At 39.6% G+C, this 25,014-nt stretch overlaps 2 protein-coding genes and 1 pseudogene across 26 annotated transcripts in view; 2 read left to right on the top strand and 1 right to left on the bottom strand.

The window, feature by feature from the left end:
* ATR (ATR serine/threonine kinase) overlaps positions 1-14,247 on the top strand; it is a 129,802-nt gene extending 115,555 nt beyond the window's left edge. For 4 of the 6 annotated variants that reach the window (XM_054681114.2, XM_063806290.1, XM_016942090.3 and 1 more), the window contains 6 exons: positions 1,683-1,833; positions 4,410-4,566; positions 4,683-4,836; positions 6,039-6,190; positions 10,247-10,352; positions 13,880-14,247. In XM_054681114.2, the coding sequence (XP_054537089.1) occupies positions 1,683-1,833; positions 4,410-4,566; positions 4,683-4,836; positions 6,039-6,190; positions 10,247-10,352; positions 13,880-14,053 (894 nt within the window). In that variant the 3' untranslated portion in view covers positions 14,054-14,247. Of the gene's footprint in view, positions 1-1,682; positions 1,834-4,409; positions 4,567-4,682; positions 4,837-6,038; positions 6,191-10,246; positions 10,353-12,879; positions 13,017-13,879 lie in introns of all 6 variants that reach the window. The other 2 variants (XR_008547125.2, XR_010155346.1) reach the window with 2 other exon arrangements.
* On the bottom strand, positions 11,214-13,369 carry LOC129143535 (eukaryotic translation initiation factor 2-alpha kinase 1-like; annotated as a pseudogene).
* A 1,111-nt stretch (positions 14,248-15,358) lies between the features above and the next one.
* Positions 15,359-25,014, top strand: part of XRN1 (5'-3' exoribonuclease 1) — a 144,222-nt gene continuing 134,566 nt past the window's right edge. For 15 of the 20 annotated variants that reach the window (XR_010155350.1, XR_010155347.1, XR_010155348.1 and 12 more), the window contains exon 1: positions 15,359-15,603. Coding sequence is in view for 11 of the 20 variants with exons in the window: in XM_009446590.5 (XP_009444865.4) it covers positions 15,529-15,603 (75 nt within the window). In the remaining 9 variants the exon portion in view is untranslated. The remainder of the gene's footprint in view (positions 15,604-25,014) is intronic. The other 5 variants (XM_063806297.1, XM_063806296.1, XM_063806294.1 and 2 more) reach the window with 2 other exon arrangements.

Here is a 25,014-nt window from a genome sequence, read left to right as displayed (position 1 = left end):
AATTTAAAAATTAATACCACATTAAAAAGCTATTTCAAAAGCAATATGAAAAGGAGGATTATTTTTTATTTTAACATATTATTTGGGCTGGGTGTGGTGGCTCATGCCTGTAATCCCAGCTGAGGCGGGCAGATCACTTGAGGCCAGTAGTTCGAGACCAGCCTGGCCAACATGGCAAAAACCTTTCTCTACTAAAAATACAAAAATTAGCCAGGCATGGTGGTATATGCCAGCATTCCCAGCTACTTGGGAGGCTGAGGCATGAGAATTGGTTGAGCCTGGGAGGCGGAGGTTGCAGTGAGTCCAGATCGTGCCACTGCACTCCAGCCTGGGTGACAGAGTGAGATTCTGTCTCAACAACAACAACAAAAAAGTATTGTTTGTTAAAATGGTACCTTAATTCACTAACTACTGAACCATTAGTATGTTCTCTCCAAAGCTCCCTGAGTGTTTTTCTGAGTATCAGATTTACTTGAGTATCAAGTGGCCTGGCTTTAGTTTATAAATTTACATTAATCAGCTTTGTTACTTTAATTAAAGTATTTTGTTACATTTTCCCTCATAAACATGGTAAAATAAAATAGCCTGACATACTAACTTAGTTAGTAACATATTTACTAACATAGTTTTGTAAAAAACTATGTTAGTTTTGGAGGCCACACACTGATCTTTATATGAGATTCTATGGCCATATTGTTTTCCTGGTAGTTATGGAACCTATTTCCTAAAGTAAAATGTATTTTTGATCAGTGATTGTGCTTTTGAATTGAGCAGGTTACAATTACAGATGTGTGCTTACTTCATACAGGTCTAGAATTAAACATAATACTGTTTATTTCCACCTGATATATCAGGATCAATCAGATGAAATATGTAAGGCTTTCTTCTGCTAAGGGATAGCTTTAGAAATAAGGTTGTGATAAACCGCAAGAGGAGCAATACATTTTGAGGATGTCATAGAACTCATGCTCTTTTGTTTATGTATTTTAGAAATAATTAAAATTGGCCGGGCACAGTGGCTCATGCCTGTAATCCCAGCACTTTGGGAGGCCGAGGCAGGCGGATCACAAGGTCAGGAGATCGAGACCATCCTGGCTAACACGGTGAAACCCTGTCTCTACTAAAAATACAAAAAATTAGCTGGGCGTGGTGGCAGGCACCTATAGTCCCAGCTACTCGGGAGGCTGAGGCAGGAGAATGGCAAGAACCCGAGAGGCAGAGTTTGCAGTGAGCCGAGATTGAGCCACTGCACTCCAGCTTGGGCGACAGAGCAAGACTCCATCTCAAAAAAAAAAAAAGAAAAATTAAATAGCAGTCTCTGTGCCTAAAGACTTAATGTTTCAGTAATACCTATAAAGCAATAGAAAATAAAACAGCAGTATTTTGTCATTGTTAAATATACAACTTAAATATTTTAAATACAATATTCTTGTCACATTAATAGTGAATAATTAAAAAGAAGGACCTACCCAGGACATTTTTAATAATCTGTAAATAGATTAGAGATACTGTCCCAGTAGCTTCCTTCCTACCATTCAGAAGAATTATTCATGTATACCACATAGTAAGCCTTCAATGACATTCTTTTGTTATGAAATGAACAATCTTTAAATATATTTGATATAACATTTAGAAATTTTGAGTTCTATCTTGTTTTTAAATTTATGTGTATTTTTTAACAGTGCTTAAGAAAAGATGCAGAGTCTCGTAGAAGAGAACTTCATATTCGAACATATGCAGTTATTCCACTAAATGATGAATGTGGGATTATTGAATGGGTGAACAACACTGCTGGTTTGAGACCTATTCTGACCAAACTATATAAAGAAAAGGGTACTAAAATTAATTCTTATACATATACAGTGTGGGTACTAAGTTATATAATATGGGTATAATTGGTATTAATATATGCTAGCATATGTTTTTTGATATAAGCTATAGTGAAATTTCTAGATTTTATATACAGAAACACTTAAGTGTTTCCATCCCTTCCTTCCTTTCTTCCTTCCTTCCTTCCTTCCTTCCATTTTGATTCCTTCCCTGTCTTCATCCCAACAGGATTTGAGGTAGCTTACAAAACTATATATGAATATTTGTTTTTCACAGATATTGGTTAACAATTCTGAAACTATGTATATACAGTACTAGTCTTCAGCAAGTAAGTAAATATGTTGTATAATGAGAGCCAGTTTTCTCACTGTTGGAGAAAGGAAAGAGAGAAGGCTAGAATGAAGTCTGACGTTTTAGATTGGAATAAGAGGCTCCAACTGTCCAAACCTGGGATAATTTGAGTAGCAAAATAAATAATGATTGTAAACTATTATAACCCATGGAATAAACAAATAAACATGAGTCCATACTGATATAAACAGATATTTGAGTAAATAAATAAATAGGGAAGTGGGAATAGTTCTTCCTTATGTACTAATAGAATTTCAATGAATAAATGTAGAAAGGATGATGGAAATAGGAAATCACCAATTAGCAAACACTATAGTAATTATTATTGCAGGCAGTGATTATTAATGGATGCTAAAATTAATAGGCAAAAGATGAGAAACAGGTTATTTGAAGAATCTTGAAGTATCTCCCTATCAGATACTTAACAATTATAAAGGGAAAAGTATAGTAACTTTACAGTAGAGAAATATAAATATAACTGGTCCGAACTCCTTACAAATGTCAAAGTAATGAAAGACAAAGAAAGAGATTTCCCAGATTTGATGACATTAAGGAGTTGACATTTGATGACAACTAAATGTAATGTGTAATCCTGGATTGGATCCTGACCCCTAAACAAAGTGTGCTAGTGGGACAGCTGGTGAAATTTGAATAAGGTCAGAGGTTTGGTTAATAATACTGTAACAATAAGAATTTCCTGATTTGAATAATTGTACTATTGTTACGCAAGATATGAACATTAAGGAAAGCTGGGTGAAGAATATGTGGGAACTCCGTATCATTGATGCAACTTTTTGTAACATCTAAACTTATTTTAAAATAAGACGTTTTTACAGTTCATATGGTGTAATACATTAAAAATGAATAGATCAAGTTGTCAAAGTGAAGTAGAAAATAAGTATATGTTTTCATACATAATTTGTATGGTATTTGCCATAACAAATTACTGCAAACTAGGCGACTTTAAACAATAGAAATTTATCATCTCACGGTTCTGGAGGCTAAAGATACAATATCAAGTTGTCATTAGGACCATGATCTCTCTGAAGGCTAATGTTCCTTGCCTTTCTCTTAACCTTCTGGTGTTCTGTGGCTTCTGGATGTATTGTACCACATTGCCTTTATTGTTACATAGCATTCTCTCTATGTCTCTGTGTCTCTATTTTCTCACAAGAACACCAGTCACTGGATTATTGAATTAAGGGCCCACCTTAATGACTTTATCTTAACAACATTACATCTGCAAAGATCCTGTTACTGAATAAGCTCACATTCCCAGGTACCAAGAATTAGGATTTCAGCATATTTTTTTGAGAGATAAAGTTCAATTTATAACATTAAGTAATACTGACAGATTACTATATAATGGGTATTGTGCCAAGTATGTTATGTACATTATTTTATTTATTATTGTTAACACGCCTGATTATCCATCCCTATTTTATGGACAGTGCCAGAGAACTTACGTAACTTGTCTAAGTTCACAGTTGCAAAACTGAAACTCAGAGACACTTGAGTCAGAGTTCAAAGAACTTGCTGTTGACTATTTTATTTATGAACATGACATATTGTATATGTCTGAGTTTGGATTTGAAAATATATTTTTTCTTGATAATTTGTGTCAGTGTAAAAAATATATGTATATATACATATATATTGATATGTACACATATATGCAAAATAAGTTCATTCATATGGGACTTAATTCTGAGTCTTGTATTCTGGAACTATTTGATTTCACAACACTGGTTTTAACTGACATTAATTTTCATCAATAAGAGGCTTCACTTGGGTAAGTACGGTGGTCCCTCCTTATCTGGAGGATTGCTTCCAGAATACCCTCACATACCAAAATCCACACATACTCAAGTCTCAGTCAGCCCTGCAGAACCTGCATGTATGAAAAGTCAGCCTTCAGTATATACTGATTTTGCATCCCATGTTTTTGATCCATGTTTGGTTGAAAAAAATCACATGTAAGTGGACCCACACAGTTCAAACTCATGTTGTTCAAGGGTCATCTGTATTAAGGGAAGATGATGTGGTTTATTATTTTATTATACAATCAGTAACTTTATGTATGCTTAATTGAAAAATGTTCCTTTATTCTTGTTTTTCAATAACAATTTGAATAAAAGTAGATGTTTCTTGTCCAATTTTAACAAAAAAAACTTTGCCCCTTTTTTAATTTGGCTGATGTGATTAATGGATATCACTCTTCCTTGCAGGAGTGTATATGACAGGAAAAGAACTTCGCCAGTGTATGCTACCAAAGTCAGCAGCTTTATCTGAAAAACTCAAAGTATTCCGAGAATTTCTCCTGCCCAGGCATCCTCCTATTTTTCATGAGTGGTTTCTGAGAACATTCCCTGATCCTACATCATGGTAAGTTACCAAGAATATAATACGTTGTTATGGTTGAATGTTTATTTTTAATATTTTAGATTTATATTTGCCTCATATGGTATATGGATATTTCATAGGCATTGTGTTTCTTTTAGGTACAGTAGTAGATCAGCTTACTGCCGTTCCACTGCAGTAATGTCAATGGTTGGTTATATTCTGGGGCTTGGAGACCGTCATGGTGAAAATATTCTCTTTGATTCTTTGACTGGTGAATGCGTACATGTAGATTTCAATTGTCTTTTCAATAAGGTATGTGATGTGAGTTACTCTTACTAATTGTGTTTTCTCTCAATTTCCTTTTCTCAACAACTGTATCTTCCTTGACATACCTGTTAGTAGCAGTTATACTCACAGTTGAGTTATATTGAGGATTTGTTGACTAGTTTTCATCAGTGGATCATGTAGTAATGCGTATTAGGATGGAGAGAACTTAGAAGAGTGATACTGTAAAGCTAGTACTGAATTTGAAGTCCAAGAGCATAGGTTTAGGTTCTGACTCAATTAGTTATTAGTTATGTGAATAAGGGCAGATCAGTTCATTTTACTGAGACTCAGTTTTAGAGAGACAGAGTAGTTTAATACGATAGTTTCCAATTCTAGCAACATATCAGAATTATCCAAGAATTAAAAAAAAATTTATAGATACCCAGGAGATTCAGATTCTGTAGGTCCAGAGTGGGGCCTGGGAATAAATTGAGGCAATTGGACCCATCTTTAAGGCCCCCTACAATTTTCCAATATTATAATCCTGCAGGGCAGACTGGTAGGTTAGCGCACTATTTTCTTCACCTCCATCATCTACAGGTTGCCTTGTGCTGTCACAAGAAACCAAGAAAGATCATAGATCCAACTGAGAACAAATCAGAGATAAAATACTGGCATGGGTTAAACCATACAAGAGAGGAATTTAGGGTAACTGATTGGACAAGGGATGAAAGGTCCCTAGAAAAGGCAGATTAGAGGACAGCAGAAAATGAACAACTGGACCTCATTATATGACATGTTTTATTTCCTTTATGAGGGGATGTGAGCATCTGACCCTTGGCTGCTTCTGTTGTTTTAAGATGAAAGTGTTAAAGAAAAGTAGAAATATATGAGAATATTTGTATTTCATATTATTCAAGAAAGACATTAAAGAAGTTAATATGAGACTAAATATTGAATGCATAAAGTTTCTCTGTAATACAGCTTATTCACTGTACTAAACTCAGTGAAAGGTAAGTCCACTTATCTCCTAGATCTTATCCAAGATCAAGTATGGTTTCAGTTCCGTAAAAGCAAAGGCAGAGCTACACGGCTCCTTCATGTTACAAACTTCTAATGTAATTACAACATAAATATTTTGAGGGTATTTTTGCTTTTTGCTAAAAGAATCTGGACATGAAGTTCTTTGAGTAAAGATTTTGAAATTCTAACATTGTTAGTTTGTAATAAAATGTATTGTTTCTAAGGGAGAAACCTTTGAAGTTCCAGAAATTGTACCATTTCGCCTGACTCATAATATGGTTAATGGAATGGGTCCTATGGGAACAGAGGGTCTTTTTCGAAGAGCATGTGAAGTTACAATGAGGCTGATGCGTGATCAGCGAGAGCCTTTAATGAGGTAATCACCTATACTTTGTAAATAATTTAACAGTAACCTCGAATATAATTATTGGCCCCTACATATGTTTGTTTTTATGTAGAAACCACTTTGTACTGACTGAAATAGTTTTTTTAAATAATAGCTTTATGCAGATATAATTTATATACCATAAATTCACCCCTTTAAAAGTACATAATTTGGTGGTTTTTAGTATATTCACAAGATTGTGCATCCATTACCACTATCTAATTTTAAAACATTTTCATCAGCCCAAAAAGAAATTCCGTAGGCATTAGCAGTCACTCCTGATCCCTTCCCCCTCCCACCCCTGCTATCTACTTGTAACCACTCATTTATAATATTTTCTGTCTCTATGGATTTACCTATTCAGGACATTTCATATAAATGGAATCATCTAATATGTGGCCTTTTGTGTTTGTCTTCTTTCACTTAATGTAATATTTTCAGTGTTCATCATGTATCAGTACTTCATTGTTTTTTATTGCCAAATGGTATCCTGTTATATGGATATACTACATTTTCTTTTTCTGTTCATCAGTTAAGAGACATTTGGATTGTTTCCACCTTTTGTGTATTATAAATAGTGTGGCTGTGAACATTGTGCACAAGTTTTATGTGGACATATGTTTTCAGTTCTCTTGTGTATACCTGGGAGTGGAATTGCTGGGTCATATGTTAAATGCTATACTTAACATTTTGAAGAACTCTCAAATCATTTTCCAAAGCAGTTGTAACACTTTATAATCCCACTAGTAATGTATGTGGGTTTCAACTTCTCTGCATCTTTTCTATCTTTAGATAACATCTTTATCTATCCTGGTTATTGTCTGCCTTTTTTATTTTAGCCATTCTAGGGATGTGAAGTTGTATCTCATTGTGGTTTTAATTTGCACTTCCCTAATGACCAGTGATGGTGAGCATCTTTTCATGTCTTTGTTGGCCATTTGTAGATCATCTTTGGACAAATGTCTATTGAAATCCTTTGCCCACTTTCAAATTGGGTTTTTTTATTCTTTTTTTTTTTCCTTTGAGACAGGGTTTCGCTCTGTCACCCAGTCTGGAGTGCAGTGGCGTGATCTTGGCTCACTGCAACATCTGCCTCCTGGGTTCAAACGATTCTCGTGCCTCAGCTTCCTAAGTAGCTGGGACAGCATGTGTGCATGAGCCACTATGTCTGGCTGATTCTTGCATTTTTAGTAGAGATTGGGTTTTACCACGTTGGCCAGGCTGGTCTTGAACTCCTGACCTCAAGTGATCCTCCCGCCTTGGCCTCCCAAAGTGCTGGGATTATAGGCATGAGCCACCATGCCTGGCCTATTCTTGAGTTGCAAGAGTTTGTTTCTTTGTTTGAGACAGAGTCGCCCAGGCTGGAGTGCAGTAACGTGATCTCCACTCACTGCAACCTCGGCTTCCTGGGTTCAAGCGATTTCCCTGCCTCAGCCTCCCCAACAGAGAAGGGGTTTTGCCATGTTGCCCAGACTGGTCTTGAACTCGTAAGCTCAAGCCATCCACCTGCCTCAGCCTCCCAAAGTGCTGGGATTACAGGCATGAGCCACCCCGCCCAGCCAAGTTGCAAGAGTTCTTTACACATTTTGGATACAAGACCTTTTAAGATATGATTTTCAAATATTTTCTTCCATCTGTGGGTTGTCTCTTCACTTTCTTTGATGATGGCCTTTGAAACATAAAAGTTTTAAATTTTGATGCAGTCTAATTTGTTTTTTTCTTCTGGTTATTTTTGGTGTTTCTGTTGTCATATCTAAGAAACTATTCCCTAATCCAAAGTCATGAAGATTTACACCTATGTGTTCTTCTAAGCATTTTTGACTTTTAGCTCTGCTATTTAAATCTTTTATCTGTCTTCAGTTATTTTTTATATATGGTGTAAGGTAGGGGTCCATATTCATTTTTTTGCATGTGCATATCCATTAGTCACAGCACCATTTTTTGAAAAGAATATTTTGCCCCTTGTTTAATTATCTTGGCTTTTTTGTTGAAATGGTCAATTGATTTTCAGCAATATTCTGTTGATCTATATGCCTAACCTTATGCTAACAACACAGTGTTTTGATTATTGTACCTTTGTAGTAAATTTTGAAATCAGAAAGTGTGAGTGCTCCAACTTTGCTTTTTTTCCCCCAAGATTATTTAGCTATTATGGGTCCCTTGTATTTCCATATTAATTTTAAAATCAGCTTGGATTTTGATAGGAAGGACATTGAATTTGTAAATCAATTAGGGAGTATTGCTGTCTTAACAATTTGGGAGTACTGCTGTCTTAACCATATTAAGTCTTCTGATCAATGAACATAGAATGTTTTTCCATTTATTTGAATTTTATTTTTTTCATCAATGTTTTGTGGTTTTTAGGGTCAAGTTTTATATTTAACTTTTAAAAATTGTATTCCTAAGTATTTTATTCCTTTTGATTTTATTCTAAATGGAATTTTTCTTAATTTCATTTTTGGATTGTTCATTGCTAGTGCATAGATATATAATTGATATTTATATATTGATATTGTATCTTACAATCTGCTGAATTCATGTATTAGTTCTAATAATTATTTTTGTGGCTTCCTTAAGATTTTCTCTCCACAATAACATGTCACCTGCAGATATAGTTTTTCTTCTTCCTTTTTAATATCAATGCCTTTTATTTCTTTTTCTTGCCTACTTGCCCTAACTAAATCAGTGTCGAATAGACATGCTAAAAGTGGACATCCTTGTCTTGTTCCTGATCTTAGGGGTAGAGCAGTCAGTCTTTGACTTTTAAGTATGATGTTAGCTGTGGGAAACAGATTGTTTGAAAGGACTTTTAAAGCTTATTTATTCACCTTCATTATTTAAAAGCTGTCTATCAGACATTATGGTAGAATACTGGTTAGTTGGACATATGCAAAAGCAAATTCTCTGAAATAGGAAGTATATCATCATGTGGAACAGTTACCAAGAGCCCTTGTGTTAGTCTGGGTCAGTCAAGAAATAATTTCTGGAGGAAGTAGTTGAGACTTTAAAAGTTAATAAAGTTGACCATGCAAGGGAGAAGAGAGTGTTCTGAGTGATAAAAATATCAAGGCAAGTGAAGTCATGGCCTGCCTGAGAAATACAGTATGTATTCCAGAGGGTATACTTCCAGGAGGTGGTGCTAAGAGATGACGCAGGACAGGTAAGCAGGGGCTAGATTATGAAGGTCTCACATGGGGCCTGTTATTACATTATAACTTTGCCTGCAGAGCAACCAGAAGTCATTGAGGATTTTAAGAAGGAATAAAAAGGGGGCAAGGGGTGGAAAGAGATAATCTGATTTGTACTGTAGAAAAAATAGGGTCCTAGTTTGGGCCAACAGCCAGAAAACTAGTTAGAGGTTTATTGCAGTAACCCAGGAAAGGATGATGGTGTACTGGATAGTGTCACGGCAGTAGAGACGGAGATAACTGAAGAGATTCCAAAGAGATTTAGGAGTTGTAATTGCATGTTAGAGGAAGACAGGGCAAGGATGATTCCTAGATTTTTGTCTAGGGCAAATGGGTGGATGATGATTTGGGGAATACAGGAGAAATCGTTGGGAAAAGGTAATTAATTTTATTTTGGAGATACTGAGTTTGAGGTGTTTGAAACATATCCAACTGGGTATTTCCCATAGGTAATTGGATTTGATGTTTAGGGTGCAGAAAAAAGGTCTGGGCTAGGTCTATATGGTAGCTATAGATGTTATATCGTTATTGAAGACATGGTAAGGGATAAAATTCCTTCATTCAACATATAGTCATTTACCAGTTCACAGTATACACTTAGAGATGGCACATAGAACCCATCTTACTCTATTCTCCAAAACACCTCTGACTCCCCTCTATCTTGCCTTTTTTCCTGCCTTCCCTTCTCTTACCCTCCCCTCACACCAAAACAGAAATTTCACATAACTTAATGAAGACGTAGTAATGTGTATTATAAGAGTATTACCATTAGCTTCTCATCCTTCACTTAAATATTGATGTCAGCAAGATTTCTTCTTGCAAAGATAACATCGTACCATAATATTTGTTTCAATTTTAGTGTCTTAAAGACTTTTCTACATGATCCTCTTGTGGAATGGAGTAAACCAGTGAAAGGGCATTCCAAAGCGCCACTGAATGAAACTGGAGAAGTTGTCAATGAAAAGGTTAGTAGAAGGTATAGCTTGATATGGGCTGCAGTCCTTATCTCTACAAATGAACTTGATATGCAGCTATAGTTCTCATCTCTATGCATGACAACTGCTTGGAAAAACTGTTAGTGACTATTGATTACTCTGAAATCTAGTTCTCTAGTATCACAATGCCATAAGTTTTCTTTATTGTCAGTAATGTTAACAGTATTCGCATTTGTATAATAAAAGTTCATGGCACACTTGTTTAACCATAGACAATTTACAGTTATGAGATACAGTAGGAAAAACTAAAGTACAAATTGCCTGAACTTACAGAACAACAGGTCTGAGCCTTAATATCATGATACCAGTATGTCACAAGCTATGTTAACAAATGCAGCAATTCACTTCTTACTTAGTTGAAGCTGCAAAGTTTGCAGATAGTTTTTTTGTTGTGGTGGTGGTGGTGGTGGTGGTGGTTGTTTTTGAGACAGAGTCTCGCTCTGTCATCCAGGCTGGAGTACAGTGGCACGATCTTGGCTCACTGCAACCTCTGCCTCCTGGGTTCAAGCAGTTCTCCTGCCTTAGCCTCCCAAGTAGCTGGGATTATAAGCGTGCACCACCACAGCTGGCTAATTATTATATTTTTAGTAGAGATGGGTTTCACCATGTTGGCCAGGCTGGTCTTGAACCCCTGGCCTCAAGTGATCCACCCACCTCAGCATCCCAAAATGCAGGGATTATAGGCATAAGCCACTGTGCCTAGCTCAGATAGTTGTTTTTAATAAGTTAGAATAGATTGAGGATTCGTTTTTTTTGGGGGGGGGCACTCTTACATCTTTAATAAGTCTTGTACAGGCTTACTAAATACAATGAATTATACCAACTATACGCTAATAAAGATTAAAAATTTACATTCCAGTTAACTACCTTAAGAGTTTAAGTCCACTTTCATCCTACTGATATAGCTCGAGGAAGGCTAGACCTGTACGCCCCCATCCTTCATGTCATCCTTAACCCTCTGTCTTGAGAAAGAAGGTTTAGCTGCTTCTTTAGTTCTTCTAAAAGAACTAAAAAGAAAAATTTCTTTTTCTTGCTCTATTATCTTCATCTGTAGGGTGAGATTAATATTTCCAGAATTTTGGCAAAATTCACTCTGTAGCAGTTGAAGAGCAGATGGTCTCTGGGACATGTTCCTTTTCGTTAAGTGATAGATATACTTGGCTTGTACTGGATACCTTTTACTGAGGGATTCCAATATCTGACCAGTTCTTGAACCTGTTAAAACTTCTGCTCGCTCCATTTCTGTTCTAAACAGCTGAAAGAGCTCTAGCAGGATCACACTCAAGCTATATACATATCTAACTGGACAAAGCCAGCCCTGGTCTCTACAAATAGTTTTTGTTTTTTTTTAATTAGCCGGGCTCAGTGGCACACTTCTGTAGTCCCAGCTACTTGGGAGGCTGAGGTGGGAGGATCACTTGACCCCAGGAGTTGGAGGCTGCTGTGAGCTATGATGACACCACTGCACTCCAGCCTGGGCAACAGAGTGAGACCCTTGGCATCATACTCAGATCCTTCCAACTGCTGGGATGAAGCATACAGACAAGTGCCCACTCTGGATATAGGTGTTGGTGTTCTCTTTCTGTTTCTATGGGTCCAGTCTGTGTTCTTTTGTAAGATGTCTGGGCAAGCCAGACCAAAGTCTCCTATTTTTACTTGCTGATCAGGGCCATGAAGAAAAATATTTCTAGGCTTCAGATCTCTGTTTACAATACCCATGTTATGTATGTAAAACACACCTTCCACTAAATCTTGAAAATTTTTTGTTGCAACACTGGCCATAAGGACAGGCAAACTTGCCCACACACTCTTGGCCCTGTTTGTTTCTCTCAGCTAGCCAGTCCCACAGCTGGAGCTTGCACACCTGCATCTGGATGTGCAGCATCAGGTGGTACTGCACCTCGATCACCAACAAGTTGAAGTTTTCTTCGGAAGATTCCTCAGTGGATGTGAAATTCTCCTCTAGGAGGGAATTAACACCTGAGCAGCAGGGGCTGTTTCACAATTGACCAGGTAGACAAACCAGCCAGGCCATTTTCCTGGAGCTCCAGGGATGATTCAAATTCACTGGTGTCTCTTAAGACGGAATTGATGGTGTAGTTCACAGCTTGTTATTCTGATTTTGAGTGTCAGATTCTGCAAAGGGTTTTTCTTTTCTGAGGTGAGCTCAGCGAAGATAATGGGTGAGCTGCTATTTTCACCATTTTTAACACCGTATTGGTATCTGTCTGCTTGGTCGGAGAACACTTCCAGAAATGGCAACTGAATGGAAGCTCTGTCTGCTTGTGGTTGGACCACTTGAACATGTTCTGTCCACGCAGTGTGATAACGAATAATATTAGGGTGCTGAAGACCTGCCAGCACCTTCATTCCCCGTAGTTCCTTCATGTAATGTGTTTTTGTTGCACCCTTAATCAGGATTTTTTAAATTGCATAATACTGACCATCTAATTTATTCCTGACCTTGTATACTCTTCCATATCCACCTTTTCCTAAGATGGCAAGTTCTTCAAATTCATTTAAGTAACGTGAAGTTTGTGCTTCAAAGGGTACTTCCCTTGATCTGATTTTCTGGATATGAGAAATAGCCTCACAAGGATCCTGATGAACTCTCTCTTTAGTGGACCTCATTAAGTGAGTAATAGCTCTGTGGTGATGTAGTCTCAATGAGCTAAACTTGTCACAAGTGAAAGAAGACAGCAGCCCCATTTTGTAAAGGTCTGGCAAAGTAACTTAAACACCTGTCTTGAATGAACTGGGTTTGGTTTACGCACATGGCTCAAGTGCTTCACCAAAGAAATAAGCGGCAGCTGGTTTGCAACTGCAAAAGGGAAAGTTGGCTGTTGTAGGGGTTATTTTAATACCTGGAGTTCTGCTGGAACATAAGTCATATTTGGAGTCCAGGCTCTTGGTGGAAAAGTCGATGGCAGATGGCACAGCAACAGTCTCCACCCCGTGGCCCTCCTCTTTGTGCTCGCGGGCTGCAGCGCAGCCCACCAGCCCACCCAGCACCACCTCTGAGAATTATTCTTCTAATAACGTTATTCTTCCTTTTGCATTCAGATATGCTTAAGAAATTGTACAGTTCCAAGTAGCTCACTTAGAACACCCATTTGCATGTACTAACATAATGTAAATATTAGGCAGTACAGCATTGTTATTTGAATATTCATTGAAATGTTTAAGTCCTAAACACTTCCAAAGCAGATTTAAAAAATTATTTTTCTAGAATTGTAATGTGTAAATAATTCCCTGGTATTTCACGTAGTCCAGAAACATGTCCAAGCAGTTGATGTTGAATCAATCTTGCGAGCCTCAAAATCAGTATCACAAGCTAACTGTATTTGTTTAATTTCTTCTTTTCCTGTATTTGCTCTTACAAAAGGGGTATTGGTCAGTAAAATGGTATTAACATTTATTAAATGTCAAAATATAAAGAAAGGTAGTAATTCCAAATTATTAACATCTGTTTTTGGTTTTATGTTTCTTCTTTTTAGGCCAAGACCCATGTTCTTGACATTGAGCAGCGACTACAAGGTGTAATCAAGACTCGAAATAGAGTGACAGGACTGCCGTTATCTATTGAAGGACATGTGCATTACCTTATACAAGAAGCTACTGATGAAAACTTACTATGCCAGATGTATCTTGGTTGGACTCCATATATGTGAAATGAAATTATATAAAAGAATATGTTAATAATCTAAAAGTAATGCATTTGGTATGAGTCTGTGGTTGTATCTGTTCAATTCTAAAGTACAACATAAATTTACGTTCTCAGCAACTGTTATTTCTCTCTGATCATTAATTATATGTAAAATAATATACATTCAGTTATTAAGAAATAAACTGCTTTCTTAATACATACTGTGCATTATAATTGGAGAAATAGAATATCATGTGTTCTTATGGTCAAAAACTATATTTGCAAGAAACAAGCAAGTCTAATTTCATTTTACAACTTCTATTGATTTCCTTTTAAAAGTCCTAGCTATTGTAAGGATTCACTTGAAGAACAAAATTATATGAAATAAATACTGTGGGCAAGGCGTTGTGCCAGACTTGTGCATAGAGCTACCCTCTCCTGCCCTCCAGGAAGTGACAGTCTAGTAAGAGAGAAATATAAATAGCATATCATTAAGTTCACTTAATAAAACTTTGTTTTAAAGTGTGATAGGGAAAAAATATAAGCCAAGAAGCGTGAATGTGAAAACGAAATAAACATTCTGTAACTTGTGTGATGCTGCCATACTGCAGTCCCAGAATGCAGAATCCAGTGGTCATGAAAGACAGCGATACTTAACATTTCCTGAGATCTTAAAATCCAAAAAGTATTAAATGTTTAAGGTTTTTCTGTAAGTTTTCATCCAGAAGACTTAAATACAAAGTAACGGGTTAATACATTCAAATAAGTGGAAAACTCTTACATTTAAAACTGATAATTTCACTTAAGTTGATAGAACTCTCCTTTGCTGTCCGGTTGAAAGTGTGATGGGGAAAAATATGATAAACCCGGATGCAAGAATGTCAAAACTAAACATTAAATGATTTCGTATCCGGTCTTATGTTAACAGTTGCGGGGGGCGGGTACATGGGACATTTTTTTGAACAATTTGGAAAAGAACGTTTTTAAACGTATGTATTAAGAACCGTAAGTTTAAATTCCTCAGAGAAAAAAATTATTGACAAAACAACAAACTAAGCCAAGTAAATCACCAGATCTTTCGAAATCTGAATGAAAAATACTGAGATTAGCAACCCTAGGAGACAAGCGGAACAAAAATCAGTGTTCGATACCCTTCCCACACCTTCGTGCGGTTTTCATGCCACTTCCAAATCCACTTAGAAAGCACAACTCTATCATGGGGCATTTTCGCCCCTAAGTTGCAACACACCAGCAAACCTCCGCAGATCCCCTGACCGCCACTGGACAGTACCGCGGCCCCTGCCGCGCGAGGCCCGGAGGCCTAAGCCCCGCCCCTCGGACGGCCTCGGATCCTGCCGCTCTAGGCCCGGCGGGCGCTCTCTATGGTCGGCCGGGCGGTGTGTTGTCATCCGCGGAGCGACGACCGGAGGCTGCGGCGGAGCCCCGGCGGGGCGTTTGGTTTCGGTTTGGCCCTGACTGGGATTAGTGTTGACGATCGAAATGGGAGTCCCCAAGTTTTACCGATGGATCTCAGAGCGGTATCCCTGTCTCAGCGAAGTGGTGAAAGAGCATCAGGTGGGTGAGCGAGGGGCAATGGCTCAGAAAGCCGAGGACCCGGGGCTCCGCGGCCCTCTCCACCTTAGAGCTGGGGCTTTCGAGCCACCTCTTTCCCTTCGTCGTCTGGACGATGGCATTAGGGAGGGGGACGGAAGGTTTGAGGACGCCCGGATGAGCCGAAAGGGGCTAAGGACGCAGGTTGCCTGTGTGTGGACAGAGCCGCTGGGTTCACGGCTGCTCTGACAGCTCCTGCTTCTGCTGGTCCTTCCGCGACTCCGAAATGAAGTCCTGGGAAAGAACGCTTTTACTGTTCTCCGGTTTCCTCCCGGGGAGCTGCAAGTTGCCTTTTTCCTTACAGAGGCTGCGAAGCTGGAGTGGGTGTCCTCGTAGGTTCCCCCATCCCACCCAGAGCGGCAGACCCACTTACAAACGATAACAGCCGCTTCCGCACGCAGTCACCTTGTTTACTTTCCCTGATCTAGAGCGCGGCCCACCCGGCCCCCGGAGCCTAGACTTTCCGACGTGGCTGATGGTCATATTGGTGATGCCTTTTGTTACTTTCTGTTATTTCAAAAGCAGCACCAATCCCCTGTTGCCAAAACAAAAAACTCTTGGGCCAGCTGGGGAGTGGGACGTAGGACCTTTTATTTGGAGGCCTCACTGTGTGACAGAGGGGGTTGGGAAACGAATTGATAGAACATTAATACTACTAATAATATTTGGCATGTACTGACCCCAGGACAACGTTAATGTGTAGATTCTGAAAACGTAGTTTATATATTGGAACTGTGGAAAGAGAGGAGAAAGCAGTCGTCTATTAGGTAAACTAGACTTTGGGTGATACTTCGGTGTTTGTCACATTTAATGAATTTGATCTCTTTTCTGATGTTTTACAGAAAAACAAAAAGTTTGAAATTTGTGTAGCTGATTGAATCAGTTGTGATGGGTAGTATTGTAAATAGCCTATTAAATTATGGTTTAATCGGCATTTACGAACATGAAGGTAGTTTACTTCTGGAAAGGAGTTTTTGTTGCTGGATTCCAGTCAGATTTGGTAGATGAGAAATAGACTACAAAAAGTTTCCAAGGTTAGCTTAGCTTGAATTTATTTGAAACATAGATTGAGTTAGGTTTAGAGAGGTATTTTTTTCCCCCGGGGAGGGCTAAAAAGGAAACCAGTACATTGCAGAAATGGAGACAACCAACTTTGGCTTTTCTTGCATCCTTCAGTCAGTACCTGCTATACATCAGTCACTTTATCTCTAAAGTGCAAAAATAATGCGATTGTTATTCGTGATGATTTAATACATAATTTGTTCAGTAATATTTTTATTCTGTAGTCTGTGGCACAGAATTTGGTTTGGTGAAAATATCTTAGATTCTCTCCATCCTGAGGAATTTTGTTACTGAAGAATGAAAATCTCTTTAATGCAGTTTTATGACATGGACACTAAGGATAGGTTTTATGAAAGCTTTATATAGAAACTGGGAGGAGAATTATTTTTAAATTTCACTGTAAATAAATTTTAAAATTTGGTTCATCGTTGTGATACCTTTCAAAAATGTTTGATTAAAAAGAGACCAAAGGTTATCAGCTTCTCTGTTAAGTAGAACTTAAAGATGGTAATGCCTAAATAAGTCACAGGCATTCAAAAGCTAGTCCTGGGCGGGAAGGATAGGGAGAAGAAGTGAGTTACGGGAAGTCAGTGGTGTGGCCTCAGTAGCATAGGTTTTCAGTTTCTCTGAATCATCTTGTAAAAACAGAAAGAGAAACTAGAAACCAAAGTTTAAAATCCATAAAACAATTACAACAAACCATGTGACATGCTATCCCCATGAAACTCAAAACATAACTAGGTGAGGCAAACTATCAATAGTCTCTAGACACCGTTGATATTGCCATCTGTGCAAAAGCGAGAAGGAAGCAATGGGGCAACATCTGATGAACCTTAGAACAGGAGAATTCCAGAATAGCCAACGGTATCCACTAAAAGACTATGCTGGCCAATTAGATAACGGTAGCTGAAACAGAGGAGTTTTATTCACTCCATTATTGACTGGGTGAAGGTCTACCATAAGAAAGACCAAACAGGCAGGAGTAGTCTACCTCCTGTGAACACTCAAAACTGACTTGCCAAGGTGCCATTCTAGACCAGAGCCCTAAGGAAAAGGGAGTGGAATAAAGTCTTACGGAAATGTTATGCTGGAAGTGGAATAAAATTTTATGAAAGGGACAATAGAGACAAGAAGAGAAGGAGATAGACCATATAAAAGTGAGGCAAAGTCATAGAATCAAGAAATCTTAGAAAACAAACCACAAAGCAAACCACTGTATTTTTTAACACTACCCAGAACAGCTTTGTGAACTTATATTCCGTGAACCTCTACTCATTCTAAAAGTTCAAGAAAATTAAATTCACATAAAAATGAGCTACAGAAAGGTATTGAGATCAAATTACATACAAAGTTATTATACGAGAAAAAGGGACAGAGTATCTCTTCAGACATAAAAACTTGCAATGAAAAAAATGCACACAAAATAGACCAAAATTATAACCAAAACTATTATCTATTTCACAATGAGTTAAAAGGCATTAAGAAAATGAGGTAAGACATGAAAGAACAACGTGTATCAATTATGAAAATGTGAGAATGAGATGACAGAGAAAGTTAGAAGTAAATGAAAAAAAAATGCAGGGCTGAAGGCTCAAATAGAAGCAAGACGAGCAAATGATACCATTTAAGAAGACAATCGGCAGTGGAAAGATGAAATTTTAAAAAATAAAGTAGATTTAAAAGATTCAAGAAAAAGTAACGATAAGAAAGATAGGCAAAGAAGACAAATAGTAGAGGTGCCTGAAAAAGAAAAAACCAAAGCAGCATAACAGAATGGGTACTCAGTAAATATTTTTTGAGTGAATTAATTTATTAGCTATAGCATATAGCATATAAAATATAGTATATAGAAATGCATATTAAAATAGACATGGTATATTAGTATGTTGTAAAACAGTATTTTTTTAAAAAGTGAAATGAAGCCTGGGATTATTATTTTTTTTATTTTTTATTTTTATGAAACATAGTGTATATATTTATGGGGTTCATGAGATGTTTTCGTACAGGCATGCAGTGTGTAATAATCACATCATGTAGAATGGAGTATCCATCCCCTCAGGTATTTATCCTTTGTGTTACAATCTAATTACACTCTTTTAGTTGTTTTTAAATTGTTGCCTATTGTCACCCTGTTGTGCTATCACATAGTAGGTCTTATTCATTCTTTTTTTTTATTTTTTATTTTGGATACAAGGTCGCGCTCTGTCACCCCGGCTGGAGTACAGTGACGCAATCTCGGCTCACTGCAACCCCTGCCTCCCCGGTTCAAGCAAGTCTTGTGCCTTAGCCACCCAAGTAGCTGGGATTAGGCATGTGCCACTACGCCTAGCTAATTTTTGTGTTTTTAGTAGACATGGAGTTTTGCCGTGTTGGCCAGGCTCTTCTCCAACTCCTGGTGGCCTCAAGTGATCCGCCCACCTCAGCCTCCCAAAGTCCTTGGATTACAGGCATGAGCCACCGTGCCTGGCCTGTGTTTTTTTGTTCTGTTTGTTTTAATTTAAATCTTTTTAAAAATAGAGATGGGTTTTTGCCATGTTGCCCACTCTGGTCTTGAACTACTGGGCTCAAGTGATCCGCCCGCCTCGGCCTCCCAAAGTGCTGGGATTACAGGCATGAGCCCCCGTGCCCAGACTAGGTCTTATTCGTTCTTTCAGTTTTTCTTTTATACCCATTAACCTTTCCCACCTCTCCCCTGACTCCCCTACTACCCTTCCCAGCCTCTAGGAACCATCTTTCTATTTTCTATGTCCATGAGTTCTATTGTTTTGATTTTTAGATTCCATAAATAAGTGAGAACATGCAATGTTTGTCTTTCTGTGCTGGACTTATTTTACTTGACATAATGAACTGCATTTCCACCCATGTGGTTGCAGATGGCAGGATCTCATTCCTTCTTGTGGCTGAATAGTACTCCATTGTGTATATACCACATTTTCTTTATCCATTCATTTGTTGATGGACGCTTAGGTTGCTTCCAAATCTTGGCTATTGTGAACAGTACAGCAACAAACAAAGGAGTGCAGATATCTGCGATATACTGATTTCCTCTCTTTGGGTTATATTAACACAGACAGCAGTGGGGTTGCTGGGATCATATGGTAGCTCTATTTTTAGTTTGTTTTTGTTTGTTTGTTTGTTTGTTTTTGCAGTTGCAAGATTTAATAGAGTGACATAGAGTGAAAACAGAGCTCCCATACAAAAGGAGGGGACCCGAAGGGGGTTGCCGTTGCCGGCTCGAATGCGTGGGTTTACATCCCGATCCTTGTCCCTCCCACTGTGCTGTCAGGCAGTAGATGATTGGCTATTTCTTTATCTCCTGTTTTGCCTAATTAGCATTTTAGTGAGCTCTCTGATTGATCAGGTGTGAGCTAAGTTGCAAGTCCCGTGTTTAAAGGTGGATGCGGTCACCTTCCCAGCTAGGCTTAGGGATTCTTAGTCGGCCTAGGAAATCTAGCTAGTCCTGTCTCTCAGTCCCTACTCTCAGCAGGAAAACCTAAGTGCTGTTGGGGAGGTTGGCCGATGACTGCTCTAACTGCTTCCTGCTGAATTGGCACGTAGTAGGGGTGGTGCAGTTGAGATTTCCTCGGGAGGGGTGCCTTTGATGTCATTAACATCAGCACATGGGCTAACAGGCCTGTCCAGGGGTCCGCGGTAGATCTTAGTCATGGACTGCATCTGGGGCTCCATTTGAAGAACGATTTGTAGTTTTACAGCTTCGATTCTGGAAGAGACAAACTTAACAAGGAGGTTAAAGATACAGGGATTGGGCCAGGTGCGGTGGCTCACACCTGTAATCCCAGCACTTTGGGAGGCTAAGGCGGGCGGATCATGAGGTCAAGAGATCGAGACCATCCTAGCTAACACGGTGAAACCCCGTCTCTACTAAAAATACAAAAAATTAGCCGGGCGTGGTGTTGGGCGCCCGTAGTCCCAGCTACTCAGGAGGCTGAGGCAGGAGAATGGCGTGAACCCAGGAGGCGGAGCTTGCAGTGAGCTGAGATTGCGCCACTGCACTCCAGCCTGGGCAACAGAGCGAGACTCCATCTCAAAATAAAAATAAAAATAAAAAGATACAGGGATTGAAATGTATGGCCTGCAGTGCAGATTATTTCTTTGGCACACTTTACAGGCCCTAACTATCTGCTTGATAGTTTTGAAAAGGCCTGGTCCAGTAAATAATAATTTGGCCATCTGATGGGTGCTATCAATGCCTAAGTGAAAAGGTTTGGTGAAGGGTTTTAAGTAATTTCCATTGGTTAGCTGCAGGCAAAAGTATTTTTCTTTCTTCGGTGGCTAGCCGTCCTGAGGGGAGGAAACTATGTCCTCGTGAGGTTCCCCATTCTATTTCTTCTTCTGAGTACTGGGGCTTGGTTTCCTGGAGGGGATTACCCCATACTAGGGGTCCTTCTATAAGCATTTTTAATGGAGGGTCCTGCCTTGCGGCTCTTTTGGCTTCAATATCCGCTTGGTGGTTCCCTTCTGTTTCCCTTTCCTTTTCTTTCTGATGACCCCGGCAGTGTAAGATTGTCACCTCTTTAGGTTTCTGTACAGCCAATAATAATTTCCTAATGGCTTCCTGATGTTTGATAGGTGTTCCCTCCAAAGTTAGGAATTCCCTTTCTCTCCATATTGCTGCATGGGCATGGAGGACTAGGTAAGCATATTTAGAGTCTGTATATATATTTACCCTTTTTCCTTCTCCTAATTCTAGTGCCCAAGTGAGGGCTATTAGTTTTGCCAGCTGAGCACTAGTTCCTGGAATGAGGGGATTATTTTCAAGTATTCCATTGTCACTGACCACTGCATACCCCGCTTTTCAAAGTCCTTTTTCTACGAAGGACTTTTTGTATACGAATTCATTTTATGTATATGAATACGAATGAATTGTATACAAATTGTATGCGAATTCAGTATACAAATTGAGGTCAGGATCCGTCAAGGGAACCTCTGAAAGGTCCCCTCGAGCGGCTTAGGTTTGAGCAATTACTTGTTGACGGTTATGTTCTATCTTTTCTTCATTGTCTGGAAGAAATGTGGCTGGGTTAAGAGTTGCACAAGTGCACAGTCGCAACACTGGCCCTTCAAGTAATAGAGCCTGATATTTAAGTAAATGGTTGTCTGAGAGCCACAAGTCTCCTTTAGCAGTGAGTATACCATTCACATCATGAGGTGTCCACACAGTAAGATCTCTTCCCTGTATTATTTTAACTGCTTCAGATACTAAGACTGCAAATGCAGCCACTACCTATAAACAATGAAGCCAACCCTTTGCCACTACATCAGTTTTCTTACTCAGGTATGCCACGGTTGCAAGCTCGTCCCTCGAACCTGTGTAAGGACTCCTAGAGCTATTCCTGTTTTTTTGTGATATATAAAGAAAAGTCTTGCCCTATTGGCAAGCTTAACACTGGGGCTTGGGTTAGGGCCTTCTTTAGGGCCTGGAAAGCCACTTCTGCTTCAGGTGTCCATCTTACTAAATGAGTATTGGCTTTCTGAGTTTCCTTAATTAGTGTATATAATGGTCTGGCTATTTTGCCGTACCTGGGAATCCATATTTGGCAGAAACCTGTTATGCCAAGGAACCCTCTTAGTTGCTTTAGGGTTTGGGGATGAGGATAAGCAGTATAGGCTGGATACATTCCCCACTGAGGGCCCTGGTGCCTTTGGATAATTTTAGCCCTAAGTATTTAAACTGCTGTGAGCAGAGCTGAGCCTTTGGTTTGGAAACCTCGTAGCCACAGGTGGCGAGGAAATTTAAGAGCGCTTGGGTGGCTTGGTGGCACAAGGTTTCTGAATGGGCGGCCAAAACTAAATCATCCGCGTACCGAAGGACAAGAGTGTCCAGGTATGAAAATTGGCTCAAGTCTTGGGCTAATGCCTAGCCAAATAGCTGGGGCTATCCCTGAACCCTTGGGGTAAAACAGTCCAGGTGAGTTAAGACGTTGGGTTCAAAGGCTCTTCAAAGGCAAACAAGAATTGAGAGTCAGGATGTACAGGGTTGCAGAAAAAGGCATCCTTAAGGTCCAGGACTGTAAACCGCTCTGCTTCCTCTGGTATTTGGGAAGGCAGAGTATAAGGGTTAGGTACAGCTGGGTATAGAGGAACAACAGCCTCATTCATAATCCTGAGATCTTGCACTAACCTCCACTGTCCGTTGGGTTTCTGTACTCCTAAATTTGGAGTATTGCAGGAGCTATTGTGTGGTTTTACTAGGCCTTGGGCTTTTAGGTCCTTAACAATCTTTTGGAGTCCTTGTTGGGCCTCGGGTCTAAGGGGGTACTGCCTTTGGTAGGGAAAGGAGGTGGGATCCTTTAGTTTAACTTGACCAGGATGGGCATTCTTTGCTCGTCCATGTTGTCTTTCTGTTGCCCAGACTTCAGGATTAATTCCTTCCTCAAGCAGGGGACAACAAACGGGTGTTCCTTCTCCTATGTTCAGGTGTATAATGACCCCTACTTTTGCTAGAATGTCTCTCCTTAACAAGGGAGTGGGGCTTTCAGGCGTAATTAGAAAAGCATGTGAAAAGAGTAAAGTTCCCCAGTCACAACTTAGTGGCTGGGAGAAGTATCTAGTGACTGGCTGTCCTATGACCCCTCGGATAGTGACAGATCTGGAGGACAGTTGTCCAGGACAGGAGAGTAAGACTGAGAAGGCCGTGCCAGTGTCCAGGAGACAGTTAACCTCCTGGCCCTCAGTGGTGAAGCATACCCAGGGCTCTGTGAGGGTGATGGCATGGGCTGGCGCTTTCCCCCGGCACCCTCAGTCCTGCTGCTGGATCATCTGGTTCAGCAGGACCTTCGTCTCCTGAGAACTTCGTCTCAGAGGACCTTCGTCTCCTGGGGTAGTGGGCCTTCCAGTGATTCCCTTGACATAAGGGGCATGGACAAGGGGGCGGCTTATTTCTACTTGGACAATCTTTTTTAAAGTGTCCTTGTGGACCGCACTGGAAGCAAGCCCTTTTAGGCATTCGATTTGCCCAGCTTTTCCCTTTTCCAGAGCCTCCAAAGTCCACTTGCCTAAGGGCCATGACTAAAGCGGTGGCCTTTTTTTTTTTTATCCCGTTTGTCCTGTTCCGCCTGCTCCTCCTGATCTCTATTATAAAAAAACAAGGTTGCCAAGTTCAGTAGAGTTTCTAAGTTTTGCTCTGGGCCTAAGGCGGACTTTTGAAGTTTTTTCCTAATGTCTGCAGCTGACTGATAAACTTGTCCTTTAAGATTAGTTGGCCTTCAATGGAGTCAGGTGACAGGGAGGTATGCTTCCTTAATGCCTCTCTTAGTCTATCCAGAAAGGCAGTAGGATTTTCTTCCTTTCCCTGTGTTACAGTGGACATCATTGAATAATTCATAGGCTTCTTCCTAGTTTTCCTTAGTCCTTCTAGCACGCAAGTTAGCAGATGTCTGCGGCACCAATCTCCATGTTCTGATTCTGTGTCCCAGTGAGAGTCTACACTGGGAACTGCCTGCTGGCCTGTGGGGAATCGTTCTCTTTCCTCTGTTGTCATCCTATCATTGACCTAACTGAGATACCGGAGATTGCCAAACTCTCGGGCTGCAGTTATGGCGGCACTTCTCTCATTTGGGGTTAGTGTCTGATCTAGCAGTAACATTATATCTCTCCATGTCAGATCAAAGGATTGTCCTAACCCTTGTAAAACATCAATATAGCCATCAGGGTTATCTGAGAATTTACCTAGATCTATTTTAATTTGCTTTAAGTCTGAGACAGAAAAAGGTACATGCACTCTGGCTGGGCCGAATTCTCCTCCTCCCACTGCTTGGAGGGGGCATAATCGGGGAATATTGGCACTCTGGTTCATTGTTTACCCCTTTGTCTGTCTCCTTTGGACCGTTTGGGTTAAAGGGGGGTCCTTGTTAGTTGGGGAAGGAGTCGGGGGACACTGGGATAGGGAGGTAGACTGAGGGCTTCCTGTAGGGCATAAACCACACTTTTTACATAATTGCGAGTTGTCTCTTAATGAAAAGAAAGTTTGCACATATGGCACTTCACTCCATTTGCCCTCCTTTCTACAGAAGAGGTCTAGCTGTAGGATGGTGTTATAATCTATACTTCCCTCACGAGGCCAGGTTTCTCCCCCTTGAAGAGGATATCGTGGCCAGGCGATACTGCAGAAGAGTATAAGTCATTTCTTTCTTAGTGTCTGAGGGTCAGATTGGTCCCATTCTCCAGAATACATCTTAGGGGCGTTTTTGCCTTGCGGGGGAGAACGTTTCCCATCTGAAAAAAGAACAGAGGGATGCCAGCACCCCTAGTCATTTTCCAATGAGCATTAGTCCTAGAGCGTCCTGTAAGGGC

The sequence above is a fragment of the Pan troglodytes genome, chromosome 2 (assembly GCF_028858775.2).
Source record: "Pan troglodytes isolate AG18354 chromosome 2, NHGRI_mPanTro3-v2.0_pri, whole genome shotgun sequence".
NCBI classification, from domain to species: Eukaryota; Metazoa; Chordata; class Mammalia; order Primates; family Hominidae; genus Pan; species Pan troglodytes.
The sequence above is the reverse complement of the archived record's forward strand: the minus strand, read 5'-3'. Positions and strand labels throughout refer to the sequence as shown.